Source organism: Rousettus aegyptiacus, unplaced genomic scaffold (genome assembly GCF_014176215.1).
Source record: "Rousettus aegyptiacus isolate mRouAeg1 unplaced genomic scaffold, mRouAeg1.p scaffold_m13_p_4, whole genome shotgun sequence".
Classification (NCBI taxonomy): domain Eukaryota; kingdom Metazoa; phylum Chordata; class Mammalia; order Chiroptera; family Pteropodidae; genus Rousettus; species Rousettus aegyptiacus.
Window position 1 is genome coordinate 154,309,474 of NW_023416307.1, and position 24,281 is coordinate 154,333,754.

The 24,281-nt window shown below is 44.8% G+C and overlaps 1 protein-coding gene and 1 pseudogene across 1 annotated transcript in view; one reads left to right on the forward strand and one right to left on the reverse strand.

The window, feature by feature from the left end:
• The window catches only part of SMARCC1 (SWI/SNF related, matrix associated, actin dependent regulator of chromatin subfamily c member 1), a 123,671-nt gene that overhangs the window by 8,723 nt on the left and 90,667 nt on the right, over positions 1 to 24,281 (reverse strand). Inside the window, exons 25-26 of the mRNA XM_016149805.2 lie at positions 14,877 to 15,011; positions 6,019 to 6,277 (exon numbers count right to left, since the gene is read on the reverse strand). Coding sequence (XP_016005291.2) covers positions 6,019 to 6,277; positions 14,877 to 15,011 — 394 coding nt within the window. The remainder of the gene's footprint in view (positions 1 to 6,018; positions 6,278 to 14,876; positions 15,012 to 24,281) is intronic.
• LOC118602387 lies at positions 9,252 to 9,370 on the forward strand (annotated as a pseudogene).

Genomic DNA, 24,281 nt, shown 5'->3' on the forward strand with positions numbered 1-24,281 from the left:
ATTCTGGCCCACACGAACCTGAAATGCACAGGAGCAGGCCTTACTAAACATAACAAAAAGTGTGTGTGCATGTAATATATTTTCCATTAAAAAAATTCCGGTATTTCCCTCCCTGGCAGAGAGAGAGGTAAGACAGAGAACTGTGGCTTCAAAACAGCAGCATCAAAGCACAAACTGGTGGGAGTCTGACCTACATACAAGCTTAAAAAAAAAAAAAAAAAAAACAACAACAAAAAACAAACCAGCAGGCATCTGGGGCCTAAAAAAACGGAAAGGTTTGCTAAAATTAGGTTTAGCCTAGTGGAAAAATCCCTCACACCCTCGCAGGTTTATTAGCTCTTTTACTAAAGTGTTCCGCCCACCATGCCTAATGGAATATTATTTAAGGGTTTAATTTCTATTCCTCAGGATGGGAGAGGCAGGTGGGAAAGGAACGTGAAACCAGGAAGGGGAACCTCTGCATTTCCGATCTTGAGCACATTTCACTGCTCCGCTTCTAACTGTCCACAGCACGTGCTCTGGCTGAGTCCCCGGAGAACGGAAATAACACAATCAGGGACTGCGAGGAAAAGCCGGGGCTCCCGAGCCCGCTCCTCCCGCAGCGGCTTCCGAGGGCGCCTGCCACAGTCGCTCTTTGTTGAGGACTGAGCCGGCACTGTTCTCTTTGTGAGGGTAACCTGCCACTCCGGAAAGTGGCTAGCAACCTTGCTGTCACGTGATGCGAGCGGGACCAGAGGCACCACAGATAAGAAAAACTTGGCTGACATGATGAGCTGTCCCTTCTCCGTTTCAGTGGGGCTGTGAGCCCAGTGTGGGCTGGGGACTGCCGACTGGTTGTAATTCTTTCCCGCCTGAGTACTATTCCCAAGGGTAGGGTTGTTTAAGTGGATCTACCCTGGGGGTTAGAAGCCAAGTGCCTAGTGGCTTGGTTAAATTTCCTTGAACAACCAATATTTTACTAACGGATGCAAAATATCCTAGTTTTATAATTAAACCAGCATCTCTACCATGTCTGAGTTTTCATCAAATCAGACCAATTCCTACTTTACATTTTTTGGCACTTCTAAAAATGCTATACATTAATAAGGTATGTACAACCAGGCCATCCTCTCCCCTCTGCTTTTCACACACAGACACACATGAGGCTTCCCCGGAGTCGGGGGCTCGCGTCAGAGCCGTGAGGCGCACGCGAGCACTCCTGAGCCTCGGAGAGGGGACATCCACAGCACGCCCGCACCAGAGCTGTGTCATTTCCTTCTGCCTCGACCCACTGACAGGTAATCTTCCTTTAAATATGTGCCAAGGCCCCGGAGGACCGGCCGCCTTACTTTAAAGGGGACCCCAGCAGTCTGGGGCGCCCTCCTTTGTCAAGTAAGCAGCACGATCAAGAGCACCTCAGAGAGCAGCAGACACTGCCCAGGCCACCCTGCTTCTCGGTCCCCACGTGCTGTCATACACCACGGCCCGGGGGGTGGTCGAGGGGCACTGTGCCTGTACTCAAGGACCAGGTGCTGTTCTGACTGTTCACCCTGCACCACCTGGAAGGGCAGCCCCACAGGGAGAACTAGTAAGGCTTTAATTTAGGAATCACTCCATGAAATCACACTGTTTTGCAATTTAAATGAAAAGATGAAAGGCAGTGCAGTGTATTTCATGAAGATCAGCAAAATCCTGGGGTGGTACAAAGATGGCTGCAGCCTCCTCGAGTTTCCATTTGCCAAACGTACACCAGAAATATCATACTACAAGTACTTCTTTGCCTTTTGGCTTGGTAGGAAAAAGTAAACTGGGGCTACTTCAGCAGGGATAGGGACAAAACCCACAAAGAGCTGGAGTTCCAGGCGAGTTAGCGAGAGGACCAAATAATAGAAGAGCCAAGGAAGAGAGACCGGCATATGGACAGTACTCTCTATCCAGACCTGTGAGCATCTGAATGAGTGAAGGGGCGGGGGAGGGGAGGGAGGGGGGACTGCAGGGGCAGAAGCTAAATGGAATCCACACAGGCATCAGCGGCCGTCCCGGTGCCTGGGCCCATGGGTGTGACAGCCCGGCAGATTCTCAACACTGTACTACTGTTTTAATGGACTCTACTGCAAACTGATGGCCAGTTTTGTAGAGAAAAGATTATCCATCTACGTAATCATATAAACTCTTAAGAAATCAGAGAGCCGGACAAATTAAACGCCCAGGGATAAATCTGTCTTGATCTTCTCCCCACCTCGCCACCCGTTCCCGGCTTCCTAAGGCTGATTTTCCCCTTCTTTCACACACCATGAAGTCTGGACGAACACCAAAAGCCAGCCCAGGGACCTGGATACCGACCCTCAGCTCCTGCATAAACGTGTGGCTGCAATCTTTTCCGGAACTTAGGGAACATCAGTTGGAAGGACCACACTCGTACTTCTCCCCTGCCCTGATCTGAAAGGCCCCCGAGCTGATCTCTACAACAGTGCGGCGAACGCACCTGTTACAACCAGCCTTTTCTAAACTAATATTAGGGCAACTTTTAACTAATTAAAGATTTAATTTATTGTTATTAATTTTACTCTGTAACACATCTGACTTAATTTTACATTCAAACCCAAAGCAACTCCACAAAAGGGGCAATTTAAAAAAATGACTACTTGAGTTGCTGGAGCTCTCGCACACTGATAGAGTGTAAACTGGCGTGGCCACTGAGGAAAAACTGTGGCAGCATCTGTACCGTGAACAGACATGCATGTCCGGTGACCTGTTCCAGGTGCGCACCAAATTCCACTCCTGGGGAGGGCGCACAAACAGAAATGTGCACCTCTGCCCGCCAGAGACCCGTGCACGCTCACGGCAGCACTTACCCTCTGTGACAAGGTAACTGTCCGCAGGAGGACGGACTCGGAGACCGTGGCGGAGCCTCACAGAGGAACAGAGAGCGAACAGAAGGAACCGCCACTCACGATGATGTGGCTGCATCACACGCACAGTGTGGAGTGAGACACGTCGGGCGTACACAAAACTCACTGGTGGGTCCGCCCAGCTACCATTCAAACCAGCCTGCTCGCCCGCGGGGTAGAAATCAGGACAGTGCTACCCTCGTGGGGCGCGAGGGAGATGGGAGCGCGGTGGCGCCCGCGGGCCCTGGCTACACGAATGTTCTCCGTCAAGTGTAAAACTTACCAAGACACATTAGTTACGATTTGTATAGTTTTCCATATGTACATTTCAATAAAAATTTTTCAGAAAATACCTTGTTGCAGATTTTTAAAATATACTCTCATACACAGTCATCTTTTTCTTTACAAATTCACTTACACCTATTTCTTTGAGAAAGAAAATATAAAAATGACCTATTTCTAGCCTCAAGGTTATTTTTAGAACTCTCGTTTTTTGGCCTCGCCTAAGAGAACAGTCGTATCTGCGTCTGTCAGTCCTGTAAAGGGGGGCAGTGCTGGGATACTGCTTTGGGGTAAGACGGAACCCCATACGAACTCCGGCCCCACTATGCAGCCCTCAAGGCCATGGCCACGCATCCGTTCTTCAAGTGCAGTGAAGACACTGGGTGAAGGGCCTGATGTGCAAACAGCTATTCTCACCAGGATGCAATTTAGGGGAAAAGGCAGAGCACGCCTCTCCCATCTTTTAGAACCTAAATGCAAGTGCTGGAGCTACTCAGAAGTTCTCCGGGAACATTACTGCAGATGACGATGCTTCAGCATCACCAAACATCAAGCAGCTACAGCGAACGTCCTCCTTAATATTTATCCCCATAGTTTTAGGAACTAAATTTTAAAAATACCTACTGTTTTTAAAAAGTCATTTTGTGATCTTCATTCTGGTAGGTATTTGTGTTTTTCTAAAGCTTAACTTGGAAGAAAATGAGATCTCCTCCAGAGAATTTAAGGTCCGCACAAGCCGACAGAGAGGACTGAGGAGGAGCGCCTTGTGCTGTGAGCTGGCAGCCTCCTCAGAGCCGCACCCAGCACCCAGATCAAGTGGCAAGTCTGATGGCAATAGGAAACTCCGCAACTGCAATTTGTTTTGTGTGTACGTGTGTGTGCGAAATGCATACTTCCCAAAATCAACCCAGCTGTACTTTTGAGTAAAGCTAATCAAAACTAGCATCTAAAACAGGTTCTGAGGTTTGTGAATTAAAGACTCATGTTGATAATACGAGTTGGCAGATCGTGGGTTTCTCAGGTGTGACTCCTCAGGTAAATGTGCATGGTTATTTCCACAAGGAGACTTAGAAAATCTGTCTCTCGAGTAGGTCAGGCCAGAGGCATTAGTCACACTGGACCTTCTCATGCTTCCAAGGGCCTCTCTGTATTTATCTTAGCTCCCTCCATGTGCCTTGACCAATGCACAACCCCCGGCTTTTCTGGGCACTTGATACATTACTAGAGAGTAATTATGAAAAGCTTACAGGATGACTTACTAGAGCCCCACAATACACAGCACACATCCATACTCACTGCCCTCTAAGATGGGAAGAGATATGGGGGGTGGGGAGAGAAAGCGGAAATTAAAGGTACATTTTAGTTTTAATGCTGCCAAGCAGTCTGAAGAATCGTGAGTTCAACTTTCAAGGTGGCTAAAATGTGGATAGCTGCCAACTTAAAAGGGCTCCCACGAGCTAAAGAGGACAATTTGAGCATCAAAAAGAATGACTGAAACACATAAACTATACAAAAAGTCACAATTTGAAAGCATACAGATACAATAGGAAAAAAAACCCCTTACTGGTCACCTTTGGAGACGGAGAGGGGGCAGGAGATAGTAACTCTTTATTCAAATAACTCATAAAGAGAAAGGATGATGCAGCATTTATCCAGCCTTTCCTGTAAGGACTGATTTCCAGGATAACTAAACGACTTACGAAGGAAGGTTTTTTTAAAATAACAGAACCACTGCTATAAAAATGCAAGAGAAATGTTAAGTAAATAAGCACAGAAGGAATAATAAATTTAGAAATCTCGCCATTTTGCAATGCCTGATGAAACAACTGATGGAGAAAGCTTTCTCAATGGCAGGTAAACCCTCAGGCGGCATCTGGTGGGGAACGCTGCACGGGAGGATCAGACTAGCGACATCAGAGCCACGGCCCAATCTGACTCACAAGAGACAACCGACATTACGGGAAGACGCCTCCCCCCAGAAGGGAACCTGAACCTGGTGAAACATCCACAGCAGCCCCCCTGGCTTATGAGTGACGTGCGGGAGGAAGAGGGGCACGGCGGGGGCCCTGACACTGTGCACCTTGAGCATACAGCTGGACAGCCACAGGGGAAAGCTCGGTTTCTTCAACGTGAATGGTGTTTAAAAAAGGAGAAAAAAAGGTGGAGGAGGGACTCGTTAACAGTAAAATAGATCTAAGAGAACTATCAGCTGCAGGCCTTTTTGAATACTAATTCAAACAAATGAAACAGTCAAAGACATTTAACGACATTAGGAAGTGTTTTGTGTGATGATAGCAGGTTGTATTAAAAAGGAAGATTTTCATTACTTAGAGATACATTTCGAAGTCTCTCACCCCAACGTGAGGAGGAACCGATAATTTATTGACAATTTTGAAGTTGTGCAACTGGTACTGGGGGATTATTGCACTCTTCTCTTTCTGTCTACAGTTGAATGGTTCCATAAAAAAAATTAACAATAGCAGAAAAGTAATGTTGGAAGGTAGCTCATAAGAATTCACCGTACTATTCTTTTTCTGTGTGTCTATCTTTAAAAATGTCTGTAAGTTCTTTTTAAAAAAATGTAGACAATCCAAGGATGGATTTTTAAGGAACTCTGGGATATGCTGCCCATTCAGAGGCCAACCTACCCACGGAACGGCGCCATGCCAAGAGGACTCTGGAAGGAGAACGCGGCAGGCTTTATGTGGCGACGGCTATAAAACCGTATCTCACTTGCCTACGATTCCTGGATGACAACAGACATTCTAAACGGTCCTAGTCAGAAATCCCAGTGGCGCGGTCACCCCTCGGATGCCCGGTGCCGGGGGGACGGCCTGGCCTCATCTATGAGCACGCCTCCTCTCACCTGGCTGTGGGGGGTGAGGCGGCGGCATCTGGTGGTGCATCAGAGGGTAGGGAGGGGGCTGCTGATGGGGCATCATGCCGGGGTGCCCGGCTGCGCCCAGCGGTGCCAGCCCAGGTCCCGAGTGCTGGTGCGCCTGCGGCGGGTTCTGCCCGTGCTGCTGCTGCTCCATCTGCTGGCGGGCGCGCAGCTCCGCGTACTTCAGCTGCTCCATGTGGAAGTTCTGGCGTTCCGTAAGCAACTGCTGCCTCTGCTGTTCTAACTGTCAAGGGGAAGAGACACGACATCAGGGAGGGTCTCGGGAATGGACGACACACAGGAAGGGCGTCTACCTGCTGCCTGAAGTCCCTCCACCTCACCACGGTTACACAGCCACCCTGCAACAGCTACAGTGACAGGAAAGGTATTATTTCTTGAGGAGCGTGATTCCATTTGGACGCCTGTTACTGGGGATGGAGGTCTTCTCTTTGTTAAGCCTAACGCTTGCCTTTCCTTGTCCCCTTCATCCACTCGGGACACATGTAATCCTCTCTGTTCGACAGGACTTCATATATTTAAAAAGTTCCCATGACTGCCTTACTCTTCGCCAGGTGAAACGAGCCCCTCCCGTCAACAGTCCCTCAGATGCCAGTGTTTCAAGTTCACCCCACCCTCCCAGGTGCTCTCCTCTGGACGTGTTGCTTTTGGGTTACTATTTTTGAATGTGACACCAGAGTTGAATCTTCTGGATGAGCAGATGTGGCCTTAGCTGCGAAGAGATACATTTTTTCATGTGGAACTTTGGCAGTGCCACCGTTAGCTTTCAAGTATCCAAAATTATATTAGGTAACGCAGTCACAGTGTATTTTAGATGTCTAATTAAAAATCTGCATGAATCTTGGTTTGAAGAATATAAGCATTTTCAATATTCAAGATAAACCCAAATTAAAATACAGAGGAAAAAAGTCAAATGTGCCAGGAAATTCAGAAACCATATGCTTGGGTAGTTCAGAGAATGGAGCCCACCTTTAATGCTATCAAAATGAACTCAGGACTGAAAAAGAAAATCCACTTGAAAAAGAAGAAAAATAAAACTCCAGATTTCTGGAAGTAAGTAGTACAAAAATCATAAGGAGGGTTAATAGGTCTATTTCTTTTCAGTAATGATCCATCCCACCATTTTTGATAACAAGATATGAGTCCCCAGGAGGCAAGTTCTAGAGCTGTGCTCTCCAATGGAGTAGCCACCACCACGAAATGCTCTTGGGCACCGGAAGGTGGCTAATCTGAAAGAAGATGTGCTGAAGCATAAAGTTCACACTGAATTTTGAAGACTGAGTAAGAAAAAAGTTAATTTTTCATACTGATTACATGTCGAAATAATATTTGTATATACTGATTTTTTAATATGGCTACTAGAAAATTTTAAATTACATATACGAGTCACGTGATATTTCTGCTGGAAAGCACTATTCCAAGGCAGCTCTACAGATAAATACTACAAACTATCCTTAGCAAAAACCAGATGGCACATTCATGAGAATTAGCATAAGAATCTGGGCTGTCAGGAGAGGTGCTTGGGGTGAAGTCCCTGTGACCCAGTGAGAAGCATCACTGGTTACCAGGAGCAGCAACGAGGGAAATGTCCACGGACGGATGGGACATGGGAAGACAGGCCATGCACAGCGTGAGGACGTGTGACCAGGTGAGCGGGAGGGGAGCCGGAGGGAAGAGATGGGAAGGCTTATGTCCTGGCTGTCGCTTAGCTGGCTTTTAGTCTCCCTAGGAAGGAGATCTGAAGCCAACAATTCTGTGAGCGGCTGAGCATTCCCAGGACGAGAGTGACGGGATGCCACCCGGATTCTAACAGACCTGTGCGGCCTGGCCTCTCCTTTTCCTAGGGAGGGTGACCCCAAGAGGGGAAAGCCTGGCCTGGGTTAACGTTCTGTTTGCAGGATGAGAAGGGAGTTAGTTGCAAGATGTAAGTGGCAAGAGACTCCTCTGGAAGCCCAGTTCTGCAAGAGGACCAATCAGTGAGATAATGTCAGTAAGAGGCAGACTGATATGATAAAAAAGGGATTTAATGATTCTGACTCCAGGTCCTAGGTTTTGCTTCCTTCTAATTATTCTTTCTAGGAAATGTAGGACTTCACTAAGGTCAGACCGAAGACGCTGCCAGAAAAGAACCTCCTACCTGTGTTCTTGCTGAGCCGCGAGTGGTGTGGACCGCCTGGCTCAAGGCCTGTTTGCCTGGTTACATAAAAACTACGGAATTTAGGTCAGGACCTGCTTTATAAAGAAGTTGCGCTGTTGCTGGAGGGAGATTTTGTGTCTCTTAAGGGAAATTTTAGTCTCTGCATTCCCTAGCCCAGTGGTTTTTCATCAAACCAGCCTTTCTTAGGGGACTGACCTTACTATCAAAGTGTTAACCTTGGAGAAAACATATTGTCCCATTTTCCTTGCCTAAAAAGGAACCAACTTTAATTATACTATTTTTTCACGAACTTCATTTGTCATTTTCAAAACACAGGAGGTAATGAAAAGAAAGTAATTAAAGAATTAAAGAGGATAAGTGATTAAACAGACACATGCACAACCTGCAGGAGAACCCAGTGTAGGCTTAGGCTCCAATGTGAAAGGAACAGATCCTCAGAGATGAGAGCAGGTACCAGCTGGCTCCAGAAGGGCTGTCCCTGCTCTGGGGCACGTGCAGAAGGATGATGGACACATCCTGGCCTCATCACGCAAAAGAAACACCTGTCCTGTCGCGGACGCCTTACTGTTATTGAATCCAATTAAAGATTGCATTCACTTTTGTGGCAATAAGAAGAATGTGAATTGGGAATTTTTGAGGAGAGCTGTACAGTACTGAGCAAAATTTAAATGTATTTAACCAATGACCCACTGAGTCTACATCTGGAAATCTATTGTAGAAAACTGTATGCTTCTGTGTATAATGACAGCCATTTAAAGTATCATTTTTGATGTACAGTTATACCTAAGATACACAGAGGGGAAAAAAGCGAGTTGCAACAAGATTTATAACATAATCACAATTACATTTTAAAAAAACCACTCATGTCCACCAATGTTATACACACACTGAAAATATTCTGGAAGACACCAAATTATTAAGTGATTATTAAGTGATTCTTAGGAAGGAAGTTGAGGGTAAGAGACTTCTTAATTTACTCATTTCTTTATTATCTGAAAAAATTTTCATCATACATATTTTTGTTATCACAAAACAAAATGCTGTCTATGGCCATGCCATTCCAAACACACCTGATCCTGTCTGATCTTGGAAGCTAAGCAGGGTCGGGCCTGGTTAGTACTTGGATGGGAGACCACCTAGGAAGACCAGGTGCTGTAGGCGTTAAAAAAAAAAAAAAAAAAAAAGAAAGCTAAGAACTGCCCAAGTTATATGCCACAGAGATCTTGTTTTCTTCCCTCCCTTTTCCATTTCCTAGGATTATGGATAAAGTTCCAGTAACTAAACTGCCAGCGTAAATTCCTCCTGTACACTGGGTGTGAGTGAATCTGTTCACTTTCTTTCATGGCTCCACTGTGGCTCTAGGGAACCCAGTTTCAAGCAAAGCTGCCCGTGGCCCTGCTCTGAAGACACGTCCGCTGGCTGCGTTCACACCCTGCCTTCCTCTCCCCCAACCTCCTCCACTGTGTACGAAACAGCGAGTCCAAGCAGAACCCGAGCACAACAGAGCACTCTTCTGCACCAGGCCCCCACACACAGACAGCTGCCAGTGCAGCTGAAGTTCACACAGAGCTCTTCTCCCAATGACATTTGCATAAAGCAGGGAAGAGGGGCAGGAAAGAGTAAAAGAAGGGGTGTGTGTGGGGGGGCACTGCACAGAAACTCATCTACACTGCCAAGGACTGAAATATCGGCTGAGACTTAAAGCCTCGACGACTTGGCCTCAGAACGGAAGCAGATAATCACACCTCTCTCTGACATGTTTGGTGTCAGGGACCAGCCTTAAAAAAACCAAGCTTAAAGCACACACACCCGTTCCTTCTTACACCTGTGGGAAAACAAGACACAGCTGCATCTGCTACCTCCCTGTGTGCTTCTGGCGGCAGAAACCCAAAGGGGACTGTGGCTGATCACTCTGTCCTTGTCACAGTGTGCCTTGCTTCCTGAGGCCGTCAACCTTTCGGATTCCAAACTAAACCTGCTACTGGGTACAGCTCTCTAAACCTCAGCTGAAACTACCCGTGACACAACGGCGCTCGTCTAACAACTGATCCAGTCGCATGACAGGCAGCAGCAAGACGCGTTACTACGAACACGGGCAAAACAAAATCAAACGTACTGCTCCTGGAGCAGCGCAAAATCCCCTTTTCGGCTTTTTGTTCTCTCTTCCTTAATCTGTCACAGAGTACAATGACTTCTCCTCAGCCCGCACCGCACCAGCAACGCCGCTAACCCCTCCAGCTTCACCATCTCTCCCCACTTCACGCCACCCTGGTCCCAGCCAGTGTCATCTCGCGTGCATTACCTGGAACAGCCTTCTCACCAATGTTCTTTCTAACCTTGCCACTTCGTCATCTGTTCTCTATGACAGACAGACAGACGGGATCCCTGCTGCACCGTAAGGCGCGCCCGGCCAGCCTTCCGCATTTACTCCACATTTTCACCGCATGTATCAAGCAGGCCCTGTAATAGCTGTACATTTGAGTGGAGAAAAGGAAAAGCCTCCGGGTGGCTTATAGGGACTTCTGTGATTTGGTCACCATTATCTCGGACTTTATCCTCTTACCTCCTCCTACTTGTGTATGCTCCAGCCCACGCACCTACTCCTTAGTTCCCAAACATTCAGTCACTATGCTGGCTGCTTCTAGTGCTAAGAAGCACTTGCCCAACTGTCAAGTTTCTCAGTCAGGCCTATGTGGATGGCACCACTTACACTGAAATCCCTCCCTCGCCTCTCAGTCTCCCCTCCCCAGCCCGTAACACATAGATACGTATAGATACCCAATACATATGCATGCATATGCATACACAGCACAAAACATCTTCTAAAAATCTTCATTCATTATTTAAGCTCTACCAAGGCAAAGAGTTTTGTTGGGTTTTATTCACCACTGTATCCACAAGACAAAGCAGCTCACTAAATATTTGCTGAATGAATAAATGAACTTAATCCATCACCTAGGCCACGGAAACTCTCAGCTTTGGGCAGGCTGCCGTTGTCCTCACATTTCTGGATTTAGTCCCTTTTTACAGCTCGGTCCAGCCCCTCCTCTGCCAGGATGCTGTCCTTGATCATCTCAGCCTACCGAGGCCTCCGCTCCTCCTCCAGCCCCATTAACCCAGAGTAGTTGGTCTCTTTGTGTGTCAGTGTGTCATCCGCCCTCTAACCTCCTTAAAGACAGGGTCTAGGTTGCTCACGGCTTTGAGTTCCTACAATGTCTCTCTTTTCTGAAGGCGTGCGGTTTCTACACCCAGCCAAAAGACTTTCGGAAATTCAGAGACCATTTAGTTCTTAAATTATAATCTACATCAGCTCACAGATCTATTGTGATTGGCCTCAAAGTTGTTTTCAATCCAAATGGGAATGTTTTAGGCAGGCCTGGCTCCTCCAGTTCTCTCCAGGCGGGACCGGTCCCCAACAAAGCTTGTGTCTGAAACCTCATGACTGACGTGTGCTATCTGCCTGGCACTGAAGGTTGCTGAGATGAGGGGCCCCCCTGAGCTGTGAACCCAGTGCCAGCTCAGCATCCTCACTTTAAGTGGAATCAATACTATTATCATGTCGTTCCCCTGACAGACCTTGTACATTCCATGACTGCCTTCCTCCTGTATCCGTACTTTATGGGAGGGCTGTAGCAGCAGCTACTGAGCTCCAATTATAGCTATATTCATAACATCTTCAAAAGATTAACATTTTTATGTCCTTATTCTTAATTACTAAATAATTAGCACTCAAGAGAACATCCAATTTTAAGTCATTAGAGAAAAAAAGAAATTTCATATTTGGTGCTTAGGAATATAACAATTCTTAAGGAGCATATTATTACGTCAAAGATGTTTTAAAAAACTAAAGCTATGTAAATAAAGCCAATTGTTTAACCCCCAAAAAGTAAGCCCCGAAGCAACTGCTCAGTAAGTAAAAGTGGGCAGGAGAGGACCGCACCTAAGTGACCTGAGGCCGTGAATCAGGCAGAAGAGCTGGAGGAGGCGAGTTAGAAGGCACTCAGCTGGCTTGATCACTTTCAAGTCTCAACTTTCTTGAGTCATAATAAAGGAATGATAAAACCTTGCATATCTGAGTCACTAGGTTAAAATGAGATAAAAATGGCTTGCTGTTTTATAAAGTGCTAGATAAAAACAGATCTGAACAAATATAGGTTGGAGACCTGGCCCTGTCATTTGTGAACTATGTCATCTGGGTACAAAATGTGCCCTATCCAAGCTCCATTCTCTTTGTCTATAAGAAAGGTCAACAAAGAAGTGACCGAACAGTCCCATCTAGCATCACTGCTGGATTCTTGTTCACAGAGATTCAAGCAATAGATATTTTCTTGCTAACGGCTTTCTCGCATAGTTTTTGAGAGATTAAATGAGAGAAAATCCCCATTAAGTGGTTTAGAACAGCGACTGGTCTAATAAATGTTCATAAAGCCAAACAAGGCTCGAAACTATTAAGAATGTGCTGTGTAGACGGCTGTTTCTGGTTTGCATGAAGAGGCACATAACTACTACTGCACACTTACTGTGCCCTGTGCCAGGTGCCCGCCACACTTCTCTTACTTAATCCTCACAGCAGCCCTGTGAGGGCATCATCGGTACCACACCAGTCACGGCGTTGCGTGCCCGCCCACAGAGAAGGACAGCGCACTCGTGCTGGGGTGGAAAAAATGGGTTATGTCTCAACTGTGCACAAAACAAACATGAGACACTTTGAAGTTTGTAGGGCTCTTTCTGGCCAATGAGTGTGAACCCCGACCTGACTCCAATGATCCTGCTTCCTAATGTTTACATCTTCCCCACCGAACCCCGTCTGTCCCCCAACCAATCCTGGACCCAGGGTTGATCTGTGTGACCAAGTGAATACGGGAGAAGTAGAGAGACATGACTTCTAAGTTTAGGTTATAAAAGACACTGCGCTAGGAAATACAGTGGACAACGCTGTAATAGCTACGTACAAAGCAGGCTGGGAACGAGGCTCATCAGGGGGTCACTTGGTAAGTTATACACGTCTGACCACTACGATGTACACCTTAAACTAATATACGTATGTCAACTCTAACTGAAAGACAATCAGACAGACAGACACACACACACACCGTGGCTTCCCTTCTGGGTGCTCTTTCACGTTCTTGCTCTCTCACTGGCAGAAGCCCTACCAAGAGAAGCACTAGCGAAAGGCTCACGTGGCCAGGAGCCGAAGCCTCCTGCAAACAGCCGAAGGAACAAGCTACAGGTGTGCCCTCTACCCTGGGGATCTGGAGAAGACTGTGGCCTCGTGACAGACCCTGAGCCTGAACCGCCAGCTAAGCTGCTCACAGAACCCAACCCCCAGAAACCATGTGAGACACTGTTTTCCGTTTCCAGTCACTAGGTTTGGGGTAATGTTTTACACAGCAGAAACTAATACCGATGTGCTACTGACACCCAGCGCCTAGGGCTAGGGGCTGTCCTGTCCACACTGTTCCCTGCGCCATATGCTGGCCAAGAAAGGTGGGCCGCCACCAAGGGGTTTGGACACAGCAACCTTGAGTGGCAGACAGACACAGGAGAACGTCTTCCCAACATTTTCGGTGGTTGTTTTATGCAGAGACTATCCTGGAAAATGTTTCGTGTACTCTGATTAGAATTTAACATAAAAAATAGATTCAAGTAGGAAAAACACAATGGAGTTATGTAATTTGAAATAAATAATTATTAAAAATCCGTAGCACGAGGGAAACTCTGAAGGGCCAGGAGAAGTGCAGCCGCTCCACACCGCCCCTGACTGCCTGGGGATCAGCCAGAGGCTGAGCACTGAGAAACTGCTTAGCGCACCCCAGCAGGCCCCACCACTAAGGCGCTCTGGACTGAACTTGAGAGTCTGCCACTCAGACGCCAGTATCTCCTGTGTAAATAAAAAGTCAAAATCATCAAAGGGAAATAGACCTAACGGAATCCTCAAACTCGACTCACTGCTCAGAAAGTCACCAATTCCTTTCCTCGTCAACGCATTAAAAAAGATGTTCTCCGAAACGCTTAATCTGTTTTTCCAAAAATTCCCTTGAGACACCAAATGTTCCATGTTTCTTACTTTTTGTTGCTTCCTTCCTTATTTCTGGCCTTTTTTCAAAATTCTCGTGGTCTGATTTGGGCCACATCTTAATATTCTCTGCCTCAGAGAACGCTACCTGGGCTCAGCGTGGGCCAGTCGCCCTCACCTGCCCTCCACATGGAGCAGAAGGGAGAGACTGGGGGCCCAGGTCGGGTCCGGGGAGGGCTTGATTAAAAGGGATGACAGAAATACGCTTCTAACTCAAGACGAGAGGCTCTCCCGCCTTCTGATATTAAAGACAGGAAATCAAGAAAATTCTTGAATCAGATAATGGATCTGTATGGAGTCCACTCTATTGGTAACAAGTAGGTAATAAATCTAAGAGGGAGACTCTGATGTCATCATGTACCTAGAAAGCTGAGGTATAAGAAGCTGGCATTTAGAATGTGGAGAGAGTTCCTTCCATTTATCATCATTGCCTGACAATCCTTTCGAAAGGGCAAAGCAAACACACAAACAGGGACGGAAGACCGCCGCAGAGACAGCAGAGCAGGCTACCACTTATTTTATCTAACTATATTTTAAGAAAGGTGGTCAGAATTCAACTGTCAAAAAGCCTTTACAAATCCCCTTACTTACAGCCTCTTTCTCTCTGTCCATGATCGTTTCCAGCTCCTCAAAATGCCGAAGTTTGATCTCCAGTTTCTTCATCTGTGTCTCAACTAGGAGAGCTACCAGAGACTTGATCTTTCTCTCTTCCACGGCAGCCAGGTGCTAAACACAAAAGATCAAATTATTTAGTTAAACATTTGCTTTAAAAAGAGTAACAAGATGCTGACATGCTATTTACCAAGTGGGAATTATATTATTAAGAATGGTGCCCTCGATGTCTTCTTTGTATGTTACTACCAAATATTTACTTCCATCTAAAAGATGAACTGTCTCTAGATTTCTGGTCCTTAGAGGTATAAATCAGCCCTTTCAAAGGACTACAGGAAACCCCTCCTGTGGTGAATCCCTCCCTTCAAAGAGCCCATTGAGGAGGGAAGGCTGAACCAGAGCCCTGATGGGCAAAGAGGGGACACAGGTGGCCTGGGGGGCGCTTCCCCATTTACCACCCACCCTCACCCTAGCCTCGCTCCCTCCTCTCCCTGTCCTTCCCTCCTCATGAACTAACTACCCAGGGACAGGAAGCAGTGGTCTCCCTCGGCACCCCACACTCAGGCGGCAAGCCTCTCTGCTTTCTCTCTGCTGAGTGCAACTGTGCCCGGAGAGGAGGGGTGAACGATATTCCACCCCTAGTTCGGGGAGAGGGTCCAGAGCAAGAAAATCAAATACACTACAAGACAGGCAGTGGCTCTGGAAGGATGTGCTGCTCGCCTGCCACGGAACTCAGGATGAGTCCTCCCCACGCTTCTCGTGAACTCCGCAGCACGCAGAGGAAGGCAGCCCATCACCCGGAGAAGACGGGGATCTCATGTTTGGCCGAGACTCTGACTACCTGGCAAGGGATCAAGCCCAACTTCTCCAGACGCCATCCAAGAGCTCAGACCAACTAACTCCCAGCACCGCTTCGCATTCACTTTTATCATACCTGCTAAATTTTCATGCTTATCTTGCTTCTACACCAGGTTCTGAGAAGGAACATGGAGCGGCAGTCTTACAATTTGTGTCTCTTACAGAATCTAGAAGGAGCTACATACAGGAGGATTTTAATATAGTTTTTGGGAGCTAAACTGATAGACAACGTTTTAAGAAGTGTTATTTTTCATTCTTTTATAGTTGAAAAAGAAAAATGTAGTCTTATACAATAGGCCCACCAAAGAGTAGATTCAGAAGTGCAAGCACTCTGCAGCTATTAATGATACATTTGCCTCCCTAAATCACTTGGAGCTACACCAATTACACCAAAAGTTTAAATAAAAATTACATGATTCTAAGCCTGCTATCGGTGTATAGTGTTTATGCGATTTATGTTTCTGAAAAAGAAGTTTATGCACATGATATAAAATGGGAAGTTTACGAGGAGGTATCAAACAAAAAGTTAAGTCTTCCTTTTACTTATATTGCCTTGCCGCCATTTTACCTCCCCTTCGGAGGAGACTAATGTTATCTGTTTCTAGATCTATTTTTCTGAGAATGGAATCCTGTGGGCTCTGGCAGAAACTGTTATATTTTTTTGAGAATTAGGTATGAAGCTGGGGATACGCTCCAACTACAAATTGTAAGATTTCAAATAGAAAGGACCACCAAGTAACAAGAAAATAAACATTAAAAAAAAGACTCACAGCAAGTAACAACTTTAGAAATCTAATAACATGAGACAGAGTGAAAATTCTAAAAGTTTCCGGAAAGTTAAAGAAATAAAAAAAATAGGTTTATACGCAAAAGTTCAAATTGTATCGAACTTCTCAAAAGCAATACTAGGTTTTTGAAGACAATGGTAAATGCCTTCCAAATTCTGAAGGATGATGAATTTTAATCTAGAATTTCAAGTACAGCTACTTATATGAATTGAGTACAAAATAAAGACATTTTTGAAATCAAGGACTCAATAAATTCACTTCCTACACATGCTGTTGAAGGATATGCCACAGTTAACAGTGTATAAAACCAGAGGAAGACAGAGACGCGATACCCAGAAGTCACAGACTCTACCTAAAAAAGCAGCCCTGAGCTCACGGGGGGTCATCGACAGGCCAAACGCAAGTGGGGATGAATGAAACGAGACTGGCAAGATGACGACAACCGACCTGGGTGGTGGGTACACAGAGTCAATACACTGTTTTGTCTAATTTGTACACATTCCAATAGTTTCATAATAAAGTTTAAAAGGGGGTTGTGGGTGAGTCAACAGAGGGGGCTAGGACAACTGGATATCCAAAGGCAATATGATGCAATTGGACACTACCTGACATTATACATGACAGTGAATTCAGTAGATCATAGATCTAACACTAAAAATCTTAAGAAGAAAAAAGAGGAGTAAATCTAAATGATTTGGGGTTAAGTAAAAGATTTCTTAAATATGAAACCAAAAGCACGTGATAATAGAGAAGATGGTAGGCTGGACTTCATAAAAAAGAACAGAAATTCCTGCACTCATTTTTGAGGCGATAAAGCCTGTTGCAAAATCTCAATCAAAAGTTCAGAAAGTCACACCCAAGGAACAGGGGTGATCCAAAGGGAGAATGACCAAACTGCCATCTAGGTGCCACTCGGTCGTCCCCCCTTCTCGAGTCTCTTCACACGACAGAGGAAGGCTGAACCTTACATACAGATCCACCATCACTGGGGGCATCAAACCCTTTATACATACCTGGCATTCGACCGAAAAAGCAGGATCACAGATTGCACAGACACTGCACTTAGCAGACAAGGATTGTGAAATAAGTTAAGGTCACTACGTTTGAGAAGATGTACAATAATAAGGATAAAAAGAGAATGTCAACCGATTTCAAACACATATACATATATGTAAGAATAGACATGCACCTGATTGACTACATGAGTAAAAAAATAAATAATAATTCAACAATTAGGTTAAAAGCAGACGACTAGCAAACTGAAAGACAGGTCAACCAAAAAAAACATTCAAATTGTAGCAGAATGAAAAGAATAAAAAAGAAAACCGGAACTTGGGACACTGGCAAAGGTTTAACAGTTATGTAAACGGAATCACAGGAGAGGACAGAAAGCGAGGCAGAAGCAGCATTTAAAGAGGCCGTGGGTGAGGATGCCTCGAAACGGACGAAACGAACCAATGAAAGATTCAAGAAGCTCAACAAACCCCGAGGAGAGAAAATTCAACAACAAAGATCATATCAAGGTACAATGCAGAGTACTGAAAACAAAAAAGACAATCTTAAAGAGTATCCAGATAAACAAAAAAAAGTGCTTTACCTTCACTTCCAATGACACAATAATGACTGTAGCTGGCTTATTAATAGTCACAATGGAAAACAGCATGGAATTTTTTTAAATAATAAAAAAATATGTATCTGCCAACCTTGAATTCTATACCCATTGAAAATACACTTCAAAAATGAAGGTGATACCAAGACCTTTGAAGCGAAACAAAAGAAAAAGCATTGCTAGCAGGCCTGCACAGTAAGAAATTCTAAAGGGAGTTCTTCGAACGGGAGGAAAAAATCTATTTCATTAGAGAAAACATTGAAATTGAGAAACTGAGAAGCAGTCAACCAGGAAAGTGAATTATGTTCTATCACACTGGAGAAGTGGTAAAAATAATTTGGATTTATTTAATTGCAGTAATTCAAGAATGCAACATGCATTCGTTAGAAAAAACACTAAAAGAATAACCTGATCACAGAGGAGAAAACAAAATAAGAAATATTGGATTAAAAATGTTACATTGGAGGACACTGGAATAGTACACAGGACTGCTCTGTAATATTTTTGAAACTTCCATGAATCTAGTTATTTCCAAACATACTGTGGGAAGGAAAAACGCTTGTCCAAGGCTATACAACTACACGTGGCGGAAAAGGGATTAACATCATGCTCTGAAGTCTTTTACAGTGTCTTTCAGGTGATACAGAAGTGTGAGGTAGAAGAGATACTGAATTGGTGTTTAGGCGCATGTTATTTTACCACCTCACGTATTCAGTTTGCTGAGAATTTAAATTAGACCCCCTTTGGCCCTTAATTAGATGTTCGAATGTTCTTTAATAGTTTTATATGTACTTACACCTTGTCTACTACACTGAGTTTTCTGCCACTCCAGCCAGTGAGTACAAATTCTCTCTCAAGCGGCACTGCCCAAAGGTTAATAAAAGAGGGGAGGAGAGGGGAGGCCGCGCTGTTACTGCCGCATCACCACGGCCTAGAAGTTACCCTGCGTCTCTGTGACCGGTTCCTCATCTGTGAAACTGGAAAACAACTGCACCCCCATCAGGACGGTCGTGAGGACACACACAACACCGGGTACCTGCTACTGTGAGCCACGACCCTGCCCTGGAGCCCATTTGGTGGCAGACCCTCCTCCACCTGCACTGGACCACTCCCTACGCATCTTCAGGACTTGGCATTAGGCATCGCTTCCCCTGCGGAGCTTCCCTGCATCATGGCTCCACAGCCTCCGTGACAGTACCTGCCACACTGCATTTTATCCATTCGCCTGACTTTCACTCCCAAAGGGAAAGGCCCAGAAAAGCCCCATATTTACATATACTTGGCAATTTTAGAGAAGAAGGAAATCAGGACAGGAGATTTGGAGTAGAGAGGACAGGGAGACAGGCAGCCTTGATCACAAGCCTGGAATTTACCTGTGTCAGAAATTTTTAAAAAATCACTAGAAATCTCTAGAAGTAAACCTGAGAACCGTGGAGTCAATTAGGATGAGAATATTACCACAAACCACTGCCTTCAAACTAAAGAAATAAATTCTAGTAAAAAACTCAGGATAAAGGAAAACCTAAATCTATAGGTTTATGATAATTTAGTACTAAAGATATACAGGGTAATTCAGTCTGACCTCCAGTTAAACTTTCTTTAGGTGTCAAAAAGACCCCATCTCAATGGTAAGAACTATTCACGGCTATTCACGGGTACGGTTAATAACATCCGGGGTTTGAATGGAAACCGGAGAAAAGAACTAACGTTGCACATTAAGTTGGGCTTTTTCACAGAAGCCTTAAGAACGACCCCTCGTACGATTACTGAAACCAGATGACTGCAGCCTCTCCGCTTTCCCCACCTTACTTATAAGGGGACAAATGAAGCGGCAGGTTTCTGTGAAAGGAGCGGTTTGCACTGTCTTTCTAAATTCTGACTGAATCCTAATAAATCTGTTAATCATGCCTCGATGTCCTGTATTCCTAGATGTACAGGAAGAACCTCCTTTTTGTTCATTTAACTTCAAGACTATTCGTATGTTTACTGGTAACAGATTCTTTCTCATCTGGGAGAAGTAAAGAACGAAACTTCTTTCACAGAACAGTATACTTCCTGCTACTAAGACTCAGAAATTTTGCTAATTTATGGATGTGGTGAATACTTGTACCTAATCAATCCAGGAAACCAAAGAGGCTTAGAAACAGATTCTGAAGGAAAGGACAAAGCCTTCACGAGAAGGACCCTGAAGTGATCAGATAAACGTTACCAAGCACCGGGTAAAGTTGTTAATGGGGTCCAAATACTACTCAAGTCTGCTTTAAGAAAAAAAAAAAAAAACTCAGATGATGATAAAAGCGAGACTTAACTGTTCGCCTACATTAACAGGACTTGGGGGGGGATATTAGATTTATTGAGCACTTACGTCATTCTAGACAGCATGGTATGTTTCCATGCTAGGCATTCTTATGCTACTTCTTTTACCTCTAATAATAACCAAGAAACGCATTATCTCTATTTTAGGAAGAATAAAAGTGAAGCTTAGAGGAGTTAAACATCTGGCCAGGAGTCACATTTAAGCGAGCTGGGAACTGAACTCAGTTCTGAAGAGCGCCTAGAAACAAAGACGAGCCGTAAGGGGGGGACACGCCGCGGCTCAGGGAGGAGTCAACGGCATCGTATAAAACGGCACTGTAAAACGTTCCTTCTTTTTTCTGTTATTTTTTGGTTCTTAGAAATTAGAAACGTAAATCATAATTAGTATATCAGAGGTGCTAAATAAAAAAAAAAAGAGGTTTTTTTGAGCTAGCCATTTTTAATAGTAAAATGTTTGAAAATGTTTTTATTGGTATGGAGAATTATGTCGGATTATGTTTCTGGGTTGCCTGGGATCACCAGACTCCAAGTATGCACATCTGGGTTTTGGTTTTGGTTCTACCAATAAGCAGTCACATAACTTTCAGCCTGTCATTAACTTTTGTGGGTCTGTTTCTACTTCTATGAGATGAAGGAGTTCAGTAACTCTAAAATCATTGTGTGATACTACACATGAAATGTCTATTGTTGTTAGGGCTTAAAGTATCTATTCAGGCAGTAATCCATTTATAAACATATCCTGTGTGAAAATCAAATACGCAAAAGAATAAATTTATGTGTTGTAAGTGTGTGTATGTTTAAAAAGGCAAGAATTTCATTCCAAGAAATTTTAAAACAGTATGTAATTCCTAATTACATCTCACCTAGTAAACTCACTGGTTACTCACTGGTTACATTTCCAGCATTTTATATATAGTCTCTAATTTTCTTTTCCTTTACAACTAAACGTATAGTCTAATGGCTCAACTCAAATGATTGTGGGGTTCAAGGTTAATGGCTTCCTAAGAGGCAAGGACCATACATATCTATTTTAGGCATCAGATAAATCTATCATTATAGTAGTGTCTGGCACATAATGAACATTCATATACTGGTTTAATGGATAATCAAAGTATGGCACTTTCCAACTTACAGAAATTTTTTTTATACTTTGACCCTTACAATAATCTTGTCCAAAAGGCGCAGTACTTCTGATTCAAACAAAATGATACAAGTTCAGAAGTTATTTTAGTTGCCTAAGATTAAGAGACTAATAAACAGCACAGTTGGAACTACAATTTAAATTCCAAATCCAAAGGCCTTTCACTACCTCCCAGTGCCTAATAAAGAATAATTGGTATGTTAGTGGACACCTTCCTGGAGAATTATAAGGGACTGTGGAAGTTTAAAGATGGAAGCAAACACAATGGCCATCCTTCCATCGAGGGGCAGGGTCTGTGACCCATCCTCTTGAATCAGGGCAAGCTCTCTAACTGCCTTGCCCAATACAAAGCAGTGCCATTCTCCAGGGACCTTCACGTCCTGTCTCTTGGAATGTTCTTTCAGGGAGTCTCAAGCTGCCATGTAAGAATTATGATCACCCTGCTGGAAAGGCCACAGGGAGAGACCCTGTGACTACATGGAAAAACAGAACGCAGCTAGCCTGCCACCAAAGACCAGGACTTGAAGGAAGCTGTCTCAGACCCTCTAGATGGACCTACTGTGAGGTAAAAAACTCTAAATGACTCAACTGATGCCACATGAAGCAGAACTGCCCAGCTATTTGGTGCTTAAGTTTCACGAAATCATGAAGTATTTTTTTAAACCACTAAGTTTTGCTACTGGAAAATAATTTGGTGTCCAGACTTGAGTGTGGTTTCAATGAAAAGTTAAACGTGACTTTGGGGTCATGCAGTGGATGCAAGCTGAAAGGACCTCAAGCAAACCACTGGTGAGAGCGTAAGGACAGAGAGGGAAATACTACTGGAGAGAAGTTAAGATCCTTATGACACACTAGCACCAAGTTGGAAACACTGTCACCTCTGTGTTTGGAAAATGGCGTTAAGTAATGAACTTGTGGATCTGGCTGGAGTGGAGTAACTACCAGGCAAAATGCAGACATTACTTTAAATAACCAGAAGAGAAAGACGCCTTTCGGTTAAGAAGAAACAATTCCGTTTTCAGTTAGAAATCGCCTAGATCGGGGGTCCCCAACCCCTGGGTTACATATTGGTACCAGTCCGCGGCCTGTTACGAACAAGGCCGCACAGCAGGAGGTGAGCGGTGGGCGAGCCAGCGAAGCTTCATCTGTGTTTGCAGCCGCTCCCCAGCACCGGCATCACTGCCTCAGCTCCACCTCAGATCCTCAGGCATTAGATGCTCATAGGAGCACCGGTCCCTGGTACCAAAAAGGTTGGAGACTCCTGGCATAGACAATTTAGAGGATATACATAAGTGTGGTTTGAAAATAAACCTGTTTCTTATCTCCGGCTACTCCCAGTAAAAGTTTGAAACTAAGAAATGGCTTCAGGACAAAGACTGAATCCAGAGCATCACCATTAAAAGCACGACCAGAGCAACCAGCTGGAGGTGTAGCCGAAACCTTCTGCAGGCGAGCACAGCAGGGCTCCTGAGAATCGAAGGGCTTGCTTCTTAGATCTGCTCTATGAGACGGGGGTGGGGGGGGCCCTCGAAGTGTCTTCAGAGCTTACTTCTTGTATTTTTTTTTGGTTGATCTTCTGGACGTGTAAGTTAAAGTTTACCATTAATTTGGAAAGTTTCGATCAGCTACAATTTCTTTTCCTGTCTCTTTCACTGTCCTTTCCTTGTGGAACTCTTATTGCTGGTCAAGAAAGCCACTGGGCAGCAACACTGGGCTAATTTCTTAATAGAAAAGGAAGAAGATGCAAAAAAGAGAATCAAAAAGCCCAGACGGCCCAGTCAGAAGCTTTGACCAATAGAGTCAGGTAGAAGTTACACAGTGCAGTGCCAGGTAGGGGGCCAATCCACAAGACAGCAGCGAGTCCTCCTTCTTGTCACTCAGGACACTTTTCTCATTGTTACAAGCTGCCACGTAAAGAGTCCAACTACTCCGACAGTGCCCTAATATGAAGAAGCCCGACATAACTTCTTAGGTAGTCTGTGCGGAGACAGCGATGCCAGCGGCCCTCAGGCGGTCCAGGCATCAGGCCCATGAGTGAAGTCATCTCAGGCCTCCGCGGCAGGTCGGCCACGAAGTGAACACTGACTGAACACAGCCAATGCCACATGGGGCACAATTTTTCCAGCCGAGTCTGCCTGAGTTTCTCACTTGTAAAAATCATGATATAATAAAACGATAACGGTTTTAAGCCACTAGGTTTTGTGGTAGTTACACAGCAATGGCCACTGGAGCAGGAGCCCCGCTGATGCTCAGGCTGCGGATGCTGCAATGTCTGGCAACAGTGCCAGGCGGAGCCTTTCAAAAGCAGGGCTGGACAGAGCCCCAAGGCTCCACACCCCGGCTCTCTAAAACCTAAGAACGATGAGGTCTCAGTGTGCCCCAGATGTACGAATATAGAACCTAAAAACCATGTAACTGCTGGTAAGAAAGAAGTAAGAAGTTAAGGATAGAGTCAAGGTAAGTTTTACATTAACAAAGCACAGATTCTAGGTGGTCTAACAGAATTAGTCTCTATTTCGTCATGTCGGGTGGCAGTAAACAGGGTTGACTGTAAGCAAACTGCTCAGATAGTCAATTTTGCCTTCTGTTTTCTCTCCCCAGTAGCATCAAGTAAAAGATGTGGTATCCATAATCAATGCAAGTAGTATAATCAGTTTTAATCAACACTTACC